Source organism: Euleptes europaea, chromosome 4, assembly GCF_029931775.1.
Source record: "Euleptes europaea isolate rEulEur1 chromosome 4, rEulEur1.hap1, whole genome shotgun sequence".
NCBI classification, from domain to species: Eukaryota; Metazoa; Chordata; class Lepidosauria; order Squamata; family Sphaerodactylidae; genus Euleptes; species Euleptes europaea.
Genome location: NC_079315.1, coordinates 39,270,729 through 39,288,747, shown reverse-complemented (window position 1 = coordinate 39,288,747; position 18,019 = coordinate 39,270,729). Strand labels below are relative to the sequence as shown.

At 39.5% G+C, this 18,019-nt stretch overlaps 1 protein-coding gene across 1 annotated transcript in view; it reads left to right on the top strand.

The window, feature by feature from the left end:
• CCDC171 (coiled-coil domain containing 171) overlaps nt 1–17,322 on the top strand; it is a 160,352-nt gene extending 143,030 nt beyond the window's left edge. The window contains exon 21 of the mRNA XM_056847984.1: nt 17,185–17,322. Within this exon, the coding sequence (XP_056703962.1) occupies nt 17,185–17,322 (138 nt within the window). The remainder of the gene's footprint in view (nt 1–17,184) is intronic.
• Nucleotides 17,323–18,019: the final 697 nt, after the last annotated feature.

Genomic DNA, 18,019 nt, shown 5'->3' with positions numbered 1-18,019 from the left:
AGTCATAGACCATTAGAGAATTGAATTTACATAACTGAATAATATAGAGTAAAACAAGTACAAAATACAATTAAAATTTAAATGCTTAAACATGGGGGGAAATGCAGAGGTACATAGCTAATTAATATCAAGTAGAACGAAAGCAGTATATAAATAAAATTGAAATGCTTAATAATAGCAAAAACTTGGTAAAATAAGTCTATCAGAAAGAACATATGTTAAGTATATAGATAAATACAGTACACAGACTATACATTCTCAATTTGCTCTGCTACTTAAGCCATCTTTGCCTTATTTTCATTGCTAACTAAGCAAATCTGGCCATGCTAGCAGATAAGTTAACTATTGTGTCCGATAGGAAGAGCGCTAGACATTGTTTTCTCAGAGATCTGGGGCAGTCCACTAATAATAGAATCAATGGACCTGTGTGGATATGATCATATAATTTACACTCAAATAGCAAATGTTCAGTGGTTTCAAGAGCATCCTGTTTGCATATGCATCTATGCACTTCCAATGGGCGTTTATTATATATCCCATCTATGAACTTTGAATGTAGGGCGTTATGCCGAAGAAGCATAAAGGCTCTGCAATATTCAGGATTTGTAATATTGGACAGATATAACATGGTCCTACTCCTGATAAGCAGATCCTTTCTAAAGAGAGGATTCAGAATCTTATTTAGGTCATGTTGCCTCTCTGCCTCAGCTACTCTGTTCCTAAGAAGCTCTAGGACAAACTCCAATTTCATTCTCTATGAAACTTACTGGATGACCCTGAGCCCTCTCAGCCTCACCAATCTCACAGGGTTGTTGTGAGGATAAAATGGGGAAAAAGAAGACTCATGTAGGCCAACCTGAGCATCCTGGAGAAAGGAAAGGAGAAAACTGTGGAAGACCCTAACAGCATCTGAAATTAGGGTGGTGACACAGAAATACATGTTTAATGTGTATTTCCCTCCCTACATTGCACTCGTAGGCCGAGCCTGCTAACTGTTGAATTCCTGTTCCAGCGCTATCTCCCGTGGGAACGGCTCCTCGTTAGGAGGGGGGTTGCCATGACTCGTTGTGACTAATGCTTTCCCATATAGGCCCTGTACTATGCTACCAGTTCCCATTCGTGCCAATTTACTTGTTATCTCTGTATACCTGCAGGTTTTCTAATAAATCAACTCTCTTTTGGACTCCTCGTCTGTGGATGTTGTTTGTGGGATTACCACGGGAACAAGTGCTTATAGCACTGCTCAAATTATGGAGCAAGATAAGCAGCTTCCTGCTCACCAACTGTAAAACCTCAGCAGCTGGAGCTCTAGGGCAATTGCTGAGGGTCAGGACTAAGTGAGCAAGACACTGATCTCCTATCCTCAAGCCTCAGCAATCTTGCACTGCTGCTCCATAGGCAGGAAGAACTTCCCAAATGTTAATTCTCCACACAATTCCTAAAACAAACAAGGGGATGTACTAAAAGGAATCACAGGATTGCCCACTGGAAACAATGGGAGAGTCTTGAAGGCCCATTGGAGATAATGGGATCCAGAAATGCCAATTGACTTGCATGGACTCCATTGAAATACATTACAGCACAAAAAGAGTTGCAAAGATTAAGGTGGAATAGATTTTCCATTAAGTCTCTGGGCCCAAATAGACTACTCTGGGACTGGAATGAGAGCCCCCAGAGTGGAATGATGGTCCCTAGCAATAGAATCTGTGCTCTAGGACTGGAATGGCAGGTCGCAGAGTGGAATGACAGCCCCTGGGAATAGGCTCAGTGCTCTGGGACTGGAATGACAAGATGCAGAGTGGAATGACAGCCTCTGGGAGTAGAAGTGTTTGGGAATGGAATGACAGCCTCAGAATGCTTCTGCTACTCCTAGGGGCTGTCATTCCATTCTGCGACATGTCATTCCAGTCCCAGAGTACAAATTCTGTTCCCTGGGGAAAATCTGTTTCCAGGCAGCCACCCCCCCTCCCCGTCCAGACTTGCATGCTCCCTAGCCCCCCCAGTGTAGATCAAATTTAATGCCAGGGACCAGAGATACAAACTATATAGAAGACACTGGCAAAGCCTATTTATGATATTATTTTTACTTTTTTTCTTACTTAAAATGCAAACATGCTTAAAACAATAACAAAAACAATATCATTAATTGACTGTGTTTTCTATGAACTTTGTATCTCTGGTACCCGGCATTATATTTTATGGTATTTGTTTATTTTGTACACGTTGTCCGGCCCGACCATGTGACATTTATGTCATATCCGGCCCTCGGAACAAATGAGTGACACCACCCCTGCATTAGAGGGAAAGCTATGTTTTTGGGTATGGTTGATGTGTATATCTGCATGTCCTGAAAACAATACAACCAGATCAGACGCTCACTGTTACCTTTTCTGCAGATCAGATTAATCATTTTCTTTGTTGTTGCTTTGTGTGTGCACGTATACAAAGTATTGTTATTCAAACCTTTTCTTTTGTTTGGTGGATTGTATTTTAAGTAACATATCAGAGTTCACGGAAACTAGGATGTGGATTCTTTTATGAAATAGATAAAAATAAATATTATATTTGGTAGTTGTTTTCTTGTGAGCAGTCTGGAAAATCAGGCCAGAAAGGTAACTGCTAGTCTAAAATATTAATGCATACGATGCTTTTGGCTTTTTTTATATATATAACAGTGAGAGAGCAATGCCACAATAATGGAGAAAGACAAGAGAGTTTACTCTTAAGATCTTCCATTGTAGGAACAGGCTTATATTGGCAGTAAAAGAGTGTATACATAAGGCTAATTTAACAGCAGCAGCAACATACGGACAGGGAAGAATACTGTTAAAATCGAGATTATAAGTAGAGTCCTTAATTCCTATGTACATTGCTAAGTGCTAAAGTAAACTGGCATATAACCCAGAGATATTGCTGCTATCCCCCAAAGTAAGTACTAATTATTTTTCTGAAACTTGGGCTGGGATCTACAAACTGCTGCTACTGGTGAACAGTAGCCATCTATTAACATCTACTGATAAGTTACCCTACTTGGCCTCTCTTACTCTTTGTAGCGGGTCATCGTTATCTTTGTACCACTCAGCAGTGAGAATGGGGGATGTGTAGTAAGGAGCTTGCAATGGGTTCTTTGGTTTTTTGTGATGTACTTTGAACAGGAAAATGTTTTGAACTCTGTTCCCTCTCCTTTTTCCCAGCTTTGAATCCAGTTATTTTAAATGTTTTCCTCCAATGTCTTTAATCTCATTTTATTGCAGATCAATAACTGTCCAGCCCACCAGTTAAGATCATCTCCTCAAACCCTGTGCTCTGTGTCCCTCACCTACAGACATCAGGCACAGGGTTTTTTCATTGGTGATACCTTTCCTTTGGACTATTCGCTCCACTAAAGCTCACCTGGCATTCTACCTTACTCTCCTTTAGCTGCCAGGCCAATCTATTTCTCTTTACCCAGGATTTTAACTAAGGAGAGAGAGCTGTTTTATGATCTGCTTCTGGTATGAGGCCTGATTTGTGAATATATCTTAAAGTGCTCAGTGGTTGTTTGATGTCTCGGGTTTTTTTAATGGCTGGTTTTTATGGTGGCAGTTACTTATTATTCTCTTTTAATGATTTTATTGTATTAGTTTGCTTTATTATGAGCTGTCTCAAGCTAGTCTCTTGAGATGTGGCCTATATATTTTCTAAATAAATAAGTTTTTGGTTTTGACCTGGAAAGGTATAACACTTTGGGTAGAGGTTCTCAGAACTATAATTATTATCTGTTTAGGCTTACCACTATCTGACTAATAGGGTTGGCTGCCTGGGGACCTTTAGGCCTGTGTTGTCCAATTCACTGAGTTATGAACGCTTTGCCTGCAGGTTACTCATCACATGAAAAGCAGGCTCCGACTGCTAAGGAATCTGTTGGGAGGGACCCTTCAGTTGATAGCCTAGGAAAGCTGGAGATGTTTGCCTTAAACCACCCCCGTTGAGAGGGCAAGAGGCATTGTTGTCCAGTGAGCTTTCATCTCTAATCTCACACAGCTAATCTCCCTTGTTTCTCAGCTGCTTTGGGAGATGAGCTGTCAGTTACCTTCTGAGTTCTCAACAGTTGGAGTCTGGTTCCTTTTCATACAGCAAGGGTAATATGTAGCCATACTTTCGGCAAACTTGACAGTAGGGTAACATGTCATCCCATCCCTGACGTTTTCTGAGGCTTGACTTCTTTTTAAGGATTTTTTTTCTTTTAGCTTAATACTGGTCTGTGGCTTTCACAAATAAATTCATATTTAATATTTATATAAGAAAGAAGATGCTTTTGCCAACTTGCAATTATATCAAGTGCTGCTGAAACCAGAAGAATCTAGGGCACACAATTGCATGTGCAGGTCCCTTAAAAGACGTGCAGAAAGAACCGGGCATTCTGAACGCCATTTTGATTCAGACATGACACTTACAGGAAGCCTCATTGACTCCCTAAGAAGCAATACAAAATGTACCTGTTTACAGCATAAAAAACCTTCAAGTCCAAATGTTGTTTGTGTATTTACTTTAGTTATAGTCCACTTTTCTCAATGAGTCTCGAGATGGACTACACAGTGTAAGTCAATGCAATCAAGGGGTTGTGACATAATCAAACTCAGATTCCATAAACTTGAATCAAAGTAAAAAATATTATACATGATACGTTAACAATGTAGAAAATTTTATTATGTGAGTAGAAGCCCATGTGCGGGAACAGGAGAATACCTACAGTCTTTGTTTCTCCCACACACACACACACACACACATTTACTAGCTGAGCTTTGGGACTTGTGGAATTCCTGGAAAATGTGAGGGACTTTGAAGTCTGTTCCCTACACTGTCAGGGTTCTCAGGCCATTCACTGAGGCAAATTTAAGAAGATCCCTTTTATAGAAAGAAAGTGCCCATGCCTGCTCCATGAGGTGGAAACGATCTATCATATGCTCCTATGGTGTATCTTCTACAGGGAGGCTAGAATTAAAATGATTAACCCTTTGCTAGAAAAAAAAACCTCTGGAGAAACGGACAAAACTAAAGTGGATCACTTGTTAGCAGGCAATAATCCCCAGGTCTCGATCAAGGTCGCTAGATACTGCATGTTGATATGTAGGGTTCGGAAATTACAGCTGTAACTTTTTAATTCTAATTTATTTATTTCAATAATGGTCATACTCCTTTTTGATAATGTTCTTAAGGTTTGTTTTTCAAATTTGTCTTGACCTTCTTAGTAAGGCTGACGATATTCATTCTTGTATTTTTATAATGCTGGTCAAATGACCGTAATAAATCGAATTGAAATTGAAAAAGGCCATTCACTGTTGTTTTCCACTTTAGCTGATATATTTTGAGAGATTTACATCATGCTATTTCTTGCTTGCCTCCTTTGTCCATATGTACCACAGTTCCTCCTACCTCAACACCTTAAAATGGTCTCTGGCATAAAGTTTTAAAAAATCCACAAGAAAATCAATTTTTCTGGTTTTGCTTATTCGGATATTTCTAAGAACATTTTTTCTCTCACAACCCCCATCCCCTTTAGTCCCAAGCTGTTTCCTTTAACCTAACCTGGTCAGTAGGCAACTTTTAATGTGCAACTTCCTAAAGAAGCATTTTCCAGATTACCCTTTGGCAGTTGCCATGTTTTCTGCCTTTTCCTTAACATCATGACAGAATTGTGCACTGATATTCTTCATTGTTCTTTTTTGCATGAGGGGGAAATCAAACAGCCCAATCTTACTTAAGAACAGTGTTCCATTGTAATATATGAGACTTTGCTCCAACAAAATTGTGCATAGGATAGGGGATGGAGTGAAATTGTTTGCTAGTGATCAATATGGGCCTTGTTTTTATTACCATATCTTAGTGGTTCTATTTTCTGTAGCAAACGAGGTTTCCCTTCAATTCTAGGTAAATACATCATTTGAAATATCTTTTACAAATACATCTCATCTTGCATTTTGGTTGAGGATTGCATCTCACACTGCATCTTTTGGGGATGGGAAGGAGTGAGGAAAAGCATGAAAAATATACCATGGGGATGTCTGTGTTTCTCGTCTAATACTTGTATGTTGGGAACCTGATGCACATGTTGGGAGGCACACACACAAGCAGCCATTCTGAAATTTTATTTGACATTTTTTCTCAATTAAGGCATTACAGCCTGTATTTGGAAAAATAATTTGTGTATTTCTCTAGTGGGTTGAGGATACTTGGAAAAAAAATGCTACAGGGACTGCCATATAATCTGAGTCTGGATGGGGCTAACTTAATAAAGCAGAATTCTTCATCAGCCAATCATGATGGGCTGACTTAACAAAGCAGAATTGTCCTTTCTGTCTTCAGGTACCATCAGCCAACCTTTCAATAATTAGAAAACCACACACATTCCTCCTCCCTTCACTTCATAGCTCAATAATTATTTATTTAGATACTTATATTCTACATTTCTGCTCAGTGGTGATGCAAAGTAGTTTGCATCATTCTCCTGTTAGTTTTATCCTCAACACCTGTAAGGTCAATAAAAGCAACCCCTGGTTAAAATTATCACATTAAAATTGATAAAATTGTAAAATATTCTAACAATCATTCTCTAATAAAGCTCTCCGTATTTTAATAGCAACAGCGCAGAACTTGGCAGTTTGGAGAGTAAGCTAAGCGTCTTCTCCTAATAGGAGCTTCTTTGCCAAAAACTCAACTGACTCATCAGGGAATTTACCAAGTAGGGGGAAAATAAGCTTTGATCTAACTTCGTGGTAGAATGGGCAACATATCAGTGCATGTTTGATGGTTTCAGTGTCCCCTGTTCCACACGGACTTAACCTCTCTGATCTAGGGATCTTCTTATATTTCCCTTTTAAAACAGCCAATGGTAGGGCCTGGCATCTGGCAAGGGTAAAGGCCTTCCTATAATTAATAGACTCAAGATGATAAAAATAAGCTGCAGGTGAGACCATGTATCCTGATTTATCAGGTACTAGGAAAAATGGTGATTTTCCAAGGTCTGTCTGGCGTTCAATGTCTTCCACCCTTTGCTTCAAGAAACTTGATGCTTGATCTACGCCCATGGCTAACAGGGTAGGTGGAGAAAGGCCCAGGCAGGCCATTTTATTAAGGACCATCTTTAGCCATGTTGACTGGAACTTATCCTGTAGAAGCAGGGGTAGCAGTCCTTGAGGGATAAGATTTAATTTGAGCCAAAGAATAATGGAAGCAGTACAAACCCTTGTCTCCACCCTCACCAGTCCTGCCTCCAGTCTAGCAGTAGCATTTGATAAGCAATGAGGTAAATGGAGGGCTGCTCTCAAGAATTTAGATTGAACCTGCTCCAGTGGGACAAAAGTATATGAAGGTGGCCCAAGTAAGGTCCCATATGTCAGTTGTGCCAGTGTTTTAACTGCATGCTACTTAACTCCCAAACATAAAATGTTGGTCTCTCATAGTACTGCTAAATAAAAATATATATTTAATGTTAATGTTTTCATCTTAAATATATATATATATACACACACACACACCATAATTGAGCAACAAGCTGTATTTCATGGCCTTTTTGTAATTTATAGAAAGGCTAATCCAAATTTGCTATCAGGTCTCCCTTAGCTGCCTCCTCCCACCTCACCCTGTTCCATTTCCTCCCTCCTGGCATCATGATCTTTTAAATAGCTTGTCTAGGCAACCTGGCCACACACACCCCATAACACTTTGTATGGATTCTGATGATAGGCGGTATTATTAACTCTGTGCTGATTCTCTGAGTCAATGTGTAATTAAAATCCCTCCATTTATAAATTCATGTGCTAGAAAGTTGCAGCTCTTTCCCTCTGAGTTGGAAATATAGCACGTAGGGTTCATATGCACTGGCAGGACAGTGACAGGAATCTGAGGCTGCTGTTGTGTGTGCAGTGCCTATTCTTGGCTTTTGTCTATCAATCTGGCACCTGCCACAAGTGAAACGGGCCAGTAGGCGCATATAAAAGAAGACAACAGGAAAAGAACAAAGATTTAAAAAAAATGTCTTTAAAGAACCTATTTTTGTTTGTAAAGTCACGTAAATCATGACTTATGCCATTTTTATATTGATGGGCTTGTGGCATGTTAAGATTTTGGAGAAGTACCTCTTTCTTTCTGAAAGAGACCTGGTCCATGTAAAAAAGAAATAAAATTTACACTTAGCTTCATTATTCCATTCAGGGATCTTTCCCGCTTTTCACGCTGCTGTTTTGCAAATCTGTTAAATATTGTTTTTGTTTTGTCCCCCTATTAACCTGACTTTCTTGATCCATATTCCTGAAGATCAGTAGTTTAGGACATACAGGTTTTAGCACAGCTGGCTTGCTGATGACATCTCTGTCCATATAGCGGTCTAGTGTGTCATCATCTGTGGGGCCTTCTCTCCTGGTACGTCCCCTAGAGGGAATTACGCTCAGCTAATAACAATTTGCTAGTGGTCCCTGGCCCAAACAGTGCCTGGCTGTCCTCAACTAGGGCCAGGGCCTGGTGGAACTCCCTTTCTAATTAGACCAGGGCCCTGGTTTTTTTTAAAGAATTCTGCATGGCCTCGCTAAACCCCCCGCCCCACTTTATGTTGCTACCAACCCTGACTGTTCTTTTAAGCCAACAGTGGCCTCTGTGCTCCAGTGTTGAGTGCCATCTGTTTTAATTTACAATTGATGGAATTATGGGGTTGTTTAAAATTATTTTATTTTATTGATCTATGTATATTGTGGTTTTATTATTTTATTGTATTAAATAGTGATGATGTTAGCCACCCTGAGCCCAGCCTTTGGCCAGGGATTGAGGGCGGGATAAAAAAACACACACACACATTAAATAAATAATAGTGTTCTGTGTCATTCTGATCTAGCCAAGCTAAAAATGGTACTCCAGTTCAAGAGGGATTTAAAAAACCTTGACAAACTAAAGATAAGACATTGCAGAATGTCATATCCATGTGTTTAACTGGTTTCAGTGTAGACGTATTGAAGTTTCTATTGCTAGAGCCCAACTGTCTTAATTCTTTGTGAAGTTTGAAGGGTGTTTTTTGGTATGTCCATGTGTACTTTGCCTTAAGTAAAGAAACATCCTCGTATGGAGTACTGAGAAATTACCGTGTTAGCTGTTATTTTCTCCAGACATGGGCTCACTTCCAGCCCAAGGTCAATAAAATTGGTTCGTAAGGGATGTATTAATGTGCACAAGTACAGAATAGCTTTGTCATAGTGGTTAGTGTTTGCTTTAAAGGCTTAAATAAAATAAAATAAAATCTTTCATTCATCTTAAGCTTTGCTTTGAGGGATGCTAAGCGTGTGTGTGTGTGTGTGTGTGCATATGTGCTTTTTAAGCTCTGTGGCATTTTTCAGAAAAATATGCTGTACTGATTTTAAAAAAAAATAAGAAGCCATGTTTCTTTCTTCCTAGTTGAACATTCTTTAAAAAAACCTATAGAATTTAAGAGATCTGTTTCTGAATATGTTAAGCTTGTTTTATTATTTTTTTATTTACCATATTTCTATACCGCTTTTTAATTGGAGTGAATGGGTGAACAGATACATTGATATTCTTTGTTTAATTGGTGAATATACTTCAGAGGTATACTGTAGATTCAGAGGTTTGGAAGAGACCTAAGATCATTCTGTTAAATTTCACCCCATTGGCAGTGATCTCCAGGGTTCAACATCCTATCTGTATGCATTAAATCACTTGCACATTAATTTGCTTCATCCTGATAGTGCACCTCAGTCTGGGAGTGCATATGGCAAAAGTTCATGTTGACAGAAACAATATGGTTGTCTTGTGCAAGTGAGCTCACACAAGCTGCAGGGTACATGGATAGGGGAACAGGTCAAAGATCTAACAACCAGTTTGACTCAGAGCTGGGGGCCAGTGAGAAATCAAGGGGGAGGGAACAAATTGAAAATCCTCCCCCCACCCAAGATCTCCCCCTCTGGGATTACATAAACTTTGAGATTTATGCAGGCCATACCCTACCCCATTTCTTTTACTGACTTTTAGCTTTCTCAACATTCTGCAGGTGAAAAAACTACAGTCCATCAGATTGGGTTTATAGTCAATCATCTGCTGTCACGTATGCAGTTTATCCTGTAGTATGCTAACCTATATTAGATGGATCTATTTAGAAACAGCAGAGCTGTGATTATCAGAGTTTTCTGACTGAGAAGGTTGATACTGCTGCAAAAAAAGACTAGAGTGGATCCAGCTATGCTCCAGGGAAACTTCCTCCAACCTAAGGAGCCTTCCACTTGAAAAGTTGGTGAAAGATTCCTTAGGTTGGAGAAAAGCTCCTTGGTGGATGTTTGGATCCAAGGGAATCCTCCAAAAGAAGAGCAACTTAAGTTGAAGGAAGGGTCCTTTGGGTGGCGGAAGGCTTCAAACTTTGCTCAGTGGAGTGATAGTATAAGGGTAGGATCAATCCCAATGATTATTATGCCAGATATTGATTATGACAATATATGCCAGGTAAGAAATAGAATCATAGAATTGGAAGATACCACCAGGGTCATCCAGTCCAACCCCCTGTACAATGCAGGAAATTCACAACTACCTCCTTCCCACACCCCCAGTGACCCCTACTTCATGCCCAGAAGATGGCATCAAAAACCCTCCAGAAAGTGGACAGGGAAACAAGGGGATCTGCTATCTTAGATTTGATTCTCGCCAACAGGGAAGAACTGGTTGATGAGGTTAAAGTAGTAGGCACTCTGGGTAGTAGTGACCATGTAATCTTGGAATTTACAATCTTGGGGAAAGGAAAAACTGTATATAGTCAGACATACAGGTTGGACTTTAGGAGAGCTAATTTTAACAAACTTAAACTTATTCTGGGTAGAATCCCATGGTCAGAAATACTTAAGGAAAAGGGAGTTCAAGAAGGGTGCGAGTTTCTTAAAAATGAAATACTGAAGGCACAATCACAAACCATTCCTATGAGAAGGAAAAATAGGAGGAGCCTAAAGAGGCAAGGTGCCCTGACCTGGATGGGCACAGGCTTCCCTGATCTCTTCAGATCTCAGAAGCTAAGCAAGGTGAGCACTAATTAGTGTTTGGATGGGAGACCACCAAGGAAGTCCAGGGTTGCTATACAGAGGAAGGCACTGGCAAACCACCTCTGTTAGTCTCTTGCCATGAAAACCCCAAAAAAGGGGTCGCCATAAGTTGGCTGCGACTTGAAGGCACTTTACACACACAAAGAGGCAAGGGTGGCTCCATAAACAGCTTTTTAAAGATTTGAGAAATGAAAAAGACTCATTTAGGAAGTGGAAGGAGGGCCTTATAACTAAAGAGGAACATAAACAAATAACTAGTGCTTGTAGGGAGAGTGTTAGGAAAGCTAAAGCTCACTATGCGCTTAGGGTAGTGAGAGATGCTAAACATAACAAAAAAGGGGTTCTTTTCCTATATACAGACAAGATAAGCCCATTGCGGGGACCGGAAAGTGAAATTGTAACTGGAGATGAAGAGAGGGCAAAACTTCTCAATTCCTACTTTTCCTCAGTCTTCTCTTGTAAGGGAAGCAGTGCTCAACATGACATAAACAGAATACATGTTGAGGGAAGGGATTTGCAGCCTAGAATTGGCATTGGGGTAGAGCACAAATACCTAGATTCTTTAAATGAAACAAAGTCCTCAGAGCCATATGAATTGTATCCAAGGGTACTCAAAGAGCTTGCAGATGTAATTTCTGAGCCTCTGTCCATTATTTTTGAGAAGTCTTGGAGAACAGGTGAGGTGCCAGAAGATTGGAGGCGGGCAAATGTTGTCCCCATCTTCAAGAAGGGGAGAAAGGAGGATCTGGGTAACTACCGAGCCATCAGCTTGACTTCTATACCAGGAAATGTTTTTGAACAAATCATCAAACAGTCAATCCTTGAGCATTTAGAAAGGATGGATCTAATCACTAAGAGCCAGCACGGGTTTCTCAAGAACAAGTCATGTCAGTCTAATCTTATCTCCTTTTTTTGAGAAAGTTACTACTGTGCTGGGTCAGGGGAATGCTGTAGACATAGTTTGTCTAGATTTCTGTAAGGCTTTTGATAAGGTTCCACATAGTATTCTTGTTGACAAATTGAAAAAATGTGGTTTAGATCCTATTACTATTAGGTGGATCTGTAACTGGTTGACAGATCGCACCCAAAGAGTGCTTGTTAAATGGTTCCTCATCCACTTGCAGACAAGTGACTAGTGGAGTGGCTCAGGGATCTGTCCTGGGCCCTGTGTTATTCAACATCTTTATAAATGATTTGGATGAAGGAATAAAGGGGATGCTTATTAAATTTGCAGATGATACTAAATTGGGAGGGGTAGCAAATACGGTAGAAGACAGATCTAGGATACAGGATGATCTTGACAGGCTGGAGAACTGGGCTAAAACTAATAAAATGCACTTCAACAAAGACAGATGTAAAGTTCTGCATTTAGGTAGGAAAAACCAAATGGATAATTATAGGATGGGGAGACTTGCCTGAGCAGTAGTGTGTGTGAAAAGGATCTTGGGGTCTTGGTAGACCAAACACTGAACATGAGTCAGCAGTGTGATGCGGTAGCTAAAAAGGCAAATTCAATCTTGGGCTGTATCAACAGAAATATAGTGTCCAGATGATGCGAAGTGATGGTATCGCATTACTCTGCTCTGGTTAGACCTCACCTAGAGTACTGTGCTCAGTTTTGGGCACCGCAATTTAAGAAACATGCAGACAAGCTGGAATGTGTCCAGAGGAGGGCAACAAAGATGGTGAGGGGTCTGGAGACCAAGTCTTATGAGGAAAGGTTGAAGGAGCTGGGTATGTTTAGCCTGAAGAGAAGACTGAGAGGTGATATGATAACCATCTTCAACTACTTGAAGGGCTGTCATATGGAGGAGGGTGCCGAGTTGTTTTCTGTTGCCCCAGAACCAACAGGTTGAAATTAATTCAAAAGAGTTTCAGTCTAGACATTAGGAAGAATTTTCTAACCGAGCGGTTCCTCAGTGGAACAGCCTTCCTCAGGAGGTGGTAAGCTCTCCTTCCCCGGAGGTTTTTAAGCAGAGGCTAGATGGCCATCTGTCAGCAATGCTGATTTTATGACCTTAAGCAGATGATGAAAGGGAGGCCATCTTGGCCATCTTCTGGGCATGGATTAGCGGTCCCTGGGGGTGTGGGGGGGAGGTAGTTGTAAATTTCCTGCATTGTGCAGGGGGTTGGACTAGATGACCCTGGTGGTCTCTTCCAACTCTATGATTCTAAGATTCAAGATAGTGTCATCACTATCTGTCTAGATATCTACCACATTTTTATTCCACCTCTTCTCCAAGAAGCTTATGGTGACCCATATGACTCTTCCTTCCCCAAAGTATCTTCACAACAGCCCCCTGATGTAGGCTGAGCTGAAAGCTTGTGACTGGCCCAGTGCAATCTAGAATCTGGGTCTCCCAAATCCTAGGTACGATACTCTACAATACACTGGTTCTTTTCCTAGAGATTATCTGCCCTGTGGTTTTGAAAGTGCATTTTGTGCATTTGTGAACTTTGCCATATTCACTGATTTCTTCCATATATTTGAAAACCTTCTGGGAGTAGACCAGTATCTGCTCAGACTGTGCAATTTGCACAACCAGTATGGTGTTATGAAAGGTTTCCCTCCTCATTTAAGTCTGCATGTAAACAAAGAAGGTTTTAAAAAAAAATTATTTTAGACTTACATTTAGACTTTCAGAGTCTTAAGGTATGTATGACTATTGCCTGCAGGAACCATATTAATTTTCTGCCCTTGCCATTGCATTTCATCAAACAGGCTTTATGAGTTTTTGATGTACACACACAACTACATTTCTTGTAGTACAGACAAAATGCATAGCTGGTAAGGTAGTCAACAACAAATCTTATTGAGCCTTAAAGTTAATGAAAAGTTATAATCCAGAGAGAGGCAACCTCTGCCACACATGCAAAACAGGGCCAGTTCTCTGCCCAAAAGACTGAGGTAAACCCCTGAGGCATCAGCAGCACTTCTGTGGCTTGTCTTGCTGCGAGTCAAGTATTAACATGCCCCCTCCTCTTTTGTTGGCCAGTCTACCAACATGTCACATGTAGACGCTGCAGGATTTCCACCCCCCCCCCCTTGGGCCAAGAAGTTTGCCTAACCTGCTATAGTTTGTACATGGTTTCAGGGACTGGTATAAACTAACATTTCCCTTGCTTTCAATGTTGTTTCACAATGAGAAATCAACACTGTAAAAAAACAGTGTTGCGTAGACAAAAATGTCTAAGGGTGATGCTGCTCCATACAGAAAAATACTCCCAGCACATGGAAATCAAGTATCAGGGAGAAGGAAAGGCTAGACCTCTTCTCCCTCACCTACTAGTCTTCCATGTGCAGGGGAAATTTTGTATAGAGGAGTCATATTGAGCCCCACATGGTGGTATGAGTCAGTGGTATGAGTCAGAGGCAACGTTACCACCTTATTGAAAACTATGTCATAATGAAATTTCAGGGTGTGCCTTGTGGGGGTGGAATGATCTATTAAATGTTTTTCTTTTCTTTACTCATTATGACCTTCAGCATATACCACAGATGGCTGTCAGAAAGAAACCCCCCTTTTTAGGTAGCTAAAACAAAGTGTTGTTCATATGAATGAAAGTCATATAGATCTTTGCCTCTAACATAAGTAAGAAGCATTTTCTTGAGTCTCTTGGTTTCCAGGGCTTATATTGCAGGGAACAATTGTATTCCTTTCTGATAATATCTACTACTATATATTTATTACATTTTAAAGATTTGCATGTTAACTGGCTTTCTTGCTGAAACTGAACTTTAGACCATCTTGGCAGATAACAGAACCAAGTGGAGACAGGGTTAAAGTACCTTTTGCTGTCTCTTCTGTGTTCAGTGTTATACTTAGGATATACATTGTTTTCCTTCCACTCTCTTGCCTTCCCCATCTCTCCCTCTGCTCCCTCCCTCCCCTCCCTCTTCAGTATTAGCAATCTGCTTTGGTACTTTGACATCAGGGATTTCCCTGGTGAATTTTGTCACAGAAAAAAGAGAATCATCAATATCGCAGTTAAACTTGACTTTCAAAGCTAATAGTATCTCATTTGGGGGCTCAAATTTAATAAATTTTCTTTGATTCTGGGTGCGTTTTTAAACATCAAACAATGAATTGGCCAGGGTGCAGTAAAATATTTAGATCTATTGACTATGGTTCAGAAGGGTAGAAGGCAAAACACTGCAGGTTTGATGTTGATAAATTCTTAGTACCTTAATCCACATTAATGTTTTCTTTTATCTGTGTGCATATTGGCTGAAAACGTTAGCATATATAAACTTTCACAAATCAAGTGAAATATGTATTATTGTAGATATAGTTAAAATAACATATTTGTATTACATTGGGCAAGGTTAACATCTGAACAAAATTACGCTTGCTGATGGAAGGCCCTGGAGACGGTGTTTGTTCCACTGGACTCTCTAACCTGAACCTAGAACAGTCTGTGTAGAAATGTGTGGAGGACCTACGCTTGTTATAAAAATTGCATTATAGTGCATAAGTTTGGCAGCCACAGGTATTGACAGGAATTCTTTAGGTCACCTTGGGAAATAGAAGTTTTCCTATTCCCATACACTATAGCATTGAATTTATACATATCTGTATCCATAGTTTTGTAATTCTGTAAAATAACACAGACATTAGAGATGAAAAATGCATTTGTGTGTGTGCTTGAATGGAAAGAATGTGGAAGCAGATTTTAAAAAAATGTTTACAGATTTTGCAAGCAAAATGCTCAGGACCTTAATCCACACAAATTAAAGCTGTTAATAAAGTGAGCTGGAATATAGAAGGAAGACAGAAATATCAGGATTTAAGCTGAGCCAAAACTGAATTTCAAAATGAAATTTTATAATTCATGTTTATAATTCATGGATCCAGAATATCCAGTCTTGTGTGTGTGTTGATAGATGTGCAAAAACTTCCAGGATTATTTGTGGTGTTATCTTTTGTTTGTTTTTATTCTCCCATTCTAAAGCTAATGATTTATTGCGAACAATTACTTGTTGATGCAAGGAAATAATTTTAATTTGGCAAATGCACATCAACACTATTATTTGTTGAATACACAATAATATGCACGGGGGCAAGAAGAGCATTAGTAAAACACATGGTACTTAATCCATATAGAGCAAAAATTGGGAACATTTGGACAGAATGTGAAGCAATATGCTGTAAATATGTGAGGGGCTGTTGCTTTTAATTAATAAAAATTAGTTTGATCTGATGCGAAACTCACATGGGTATGAAAACTGACTTAAAAATTAAATGCATGATTGTACTTTTGTAACATGTAAATAAAGGGATTTCTCACCTTGACAGAAGATGGCAGTACAATACCAACTGCATAAGGTTATATTTGTCTACAAAAACGGTGGGTATCTCTCATGTACAGTGCCAAGTGTTTTGTTATTGTTTCTTTAAACTCTGCCTCTTTGAATATTTTAAATCCAAACTATTTGGGTTTGGGGGGAAAATACCAATTTTCTCTCCAGAGCTCCCTTCTTCAGGAGACTTAACTGCCAAATTAGATGACAGTTTAGAGTGCTCAAGAAAGGGCTACGAAGCTGTTTAACCAACTTAAGTTTTTAAAAATACCCTCATAGTCAAAGATACTTTAGCAGTTTTTTAACCTTACTATTTAAAGATTGTGTAAGACTTTTTAAAAAGAATATCCAAAATAATATCCTAGTATGAACAGCAGTGGTGTTTTAAAATATTTTCGGTAGTGTATGTAGCCATACATACTAGAGTAGATACACAATTCTTTGTTAATAAAATAGGCAATTGTTGTATGCACTGTTGTGAACAAGCTTTAAGTTTTCATTTCTTAGGCCTCTTTTTACTGTGTATTTGCAAATTTTTTGTTGCACTGCTTGGACAAGAAAGAAGCCTTTTGTGACTTTCCTTCCCATCTTCTTTCAGTGTAGGGGAGAGGATGCTTTTTCTTCTTAACATTCTCTCACAGCACTCTGAATTAGAGATTTATTTGCAACGAAAAATCAATTAGTCCTAAATTTATTCATGGATTTCAAGTCCAGCGATCAATGCAAGTCCACTCAGTGGACTCAAGGGGACCCACTTCATCCCAGTTAATGTGTCTGAAGGGGAATTACCATTGATACTGTTTTTTTCCCTTTTAGGTCAGAGATCAGATTTCGCTGTCACGGACTGCGACAACCAAGAATGACTTCACCCTGCAGCTACCTAAGCTGCACCTGGAGACCTTTGCAATGGAAGGCCTGAAGGGCGGGCCTGAGGTTGTAGCATTCCAGGTTTGAGTGCTAAATAACCTTTCTTTACCTCCCCCCAAATGTTTAAAAATACAAAAGGTGCTGTTAATGAGAGGACAAAAAGCTTCAATAATGTAGTGGTCAGCATTTACAAATGTTGGCTTTCTAATGAAAGCATTTGGCTAAAATAAGCACATCCTAAATAGAATATAATGAAGAGTTAACTGAAGAAAGATGCACGCACTATGCATAAAAACAACATTTGTCCACATAACTTTCTTTTTCCAATGAGGCTCAGAAAACTATTTTTTCTTAAAATTTATTCTCAAAATGCTGTTTGGGGGAGGTACAGTCCTAAAAATCAATATGTAAGAATTAGGATGAAGATTGGGTCACTGAGGAGAAGTGGACACAGAATGGGGTGCGTGAGGGATCCTTGGTTTCATACTGTGGGATAAATTAAATGCTGGGGAAAGGTTTTAGGGTCACTGATCTCTTTAGGGTTTTGATGACTGACACCTTCTGGCACTGATTGATGACAGAGCACTCTGACAAGTGAAACAGAGAATGAATATAGTTGTCAAGGTATCCGTTTTGGAGAAGAGCCCATTCTGAGTTTGATTGAAACCCGTGATTTATCTTGCTGTTTAAATTGAATGGTACAAAAAATGTGTTCGAAACTTTTTGTGGAAGGATCAAATTTTGCACAATGAAGTATTGCCCCTTGCTTTTAAAAGTTAACAGG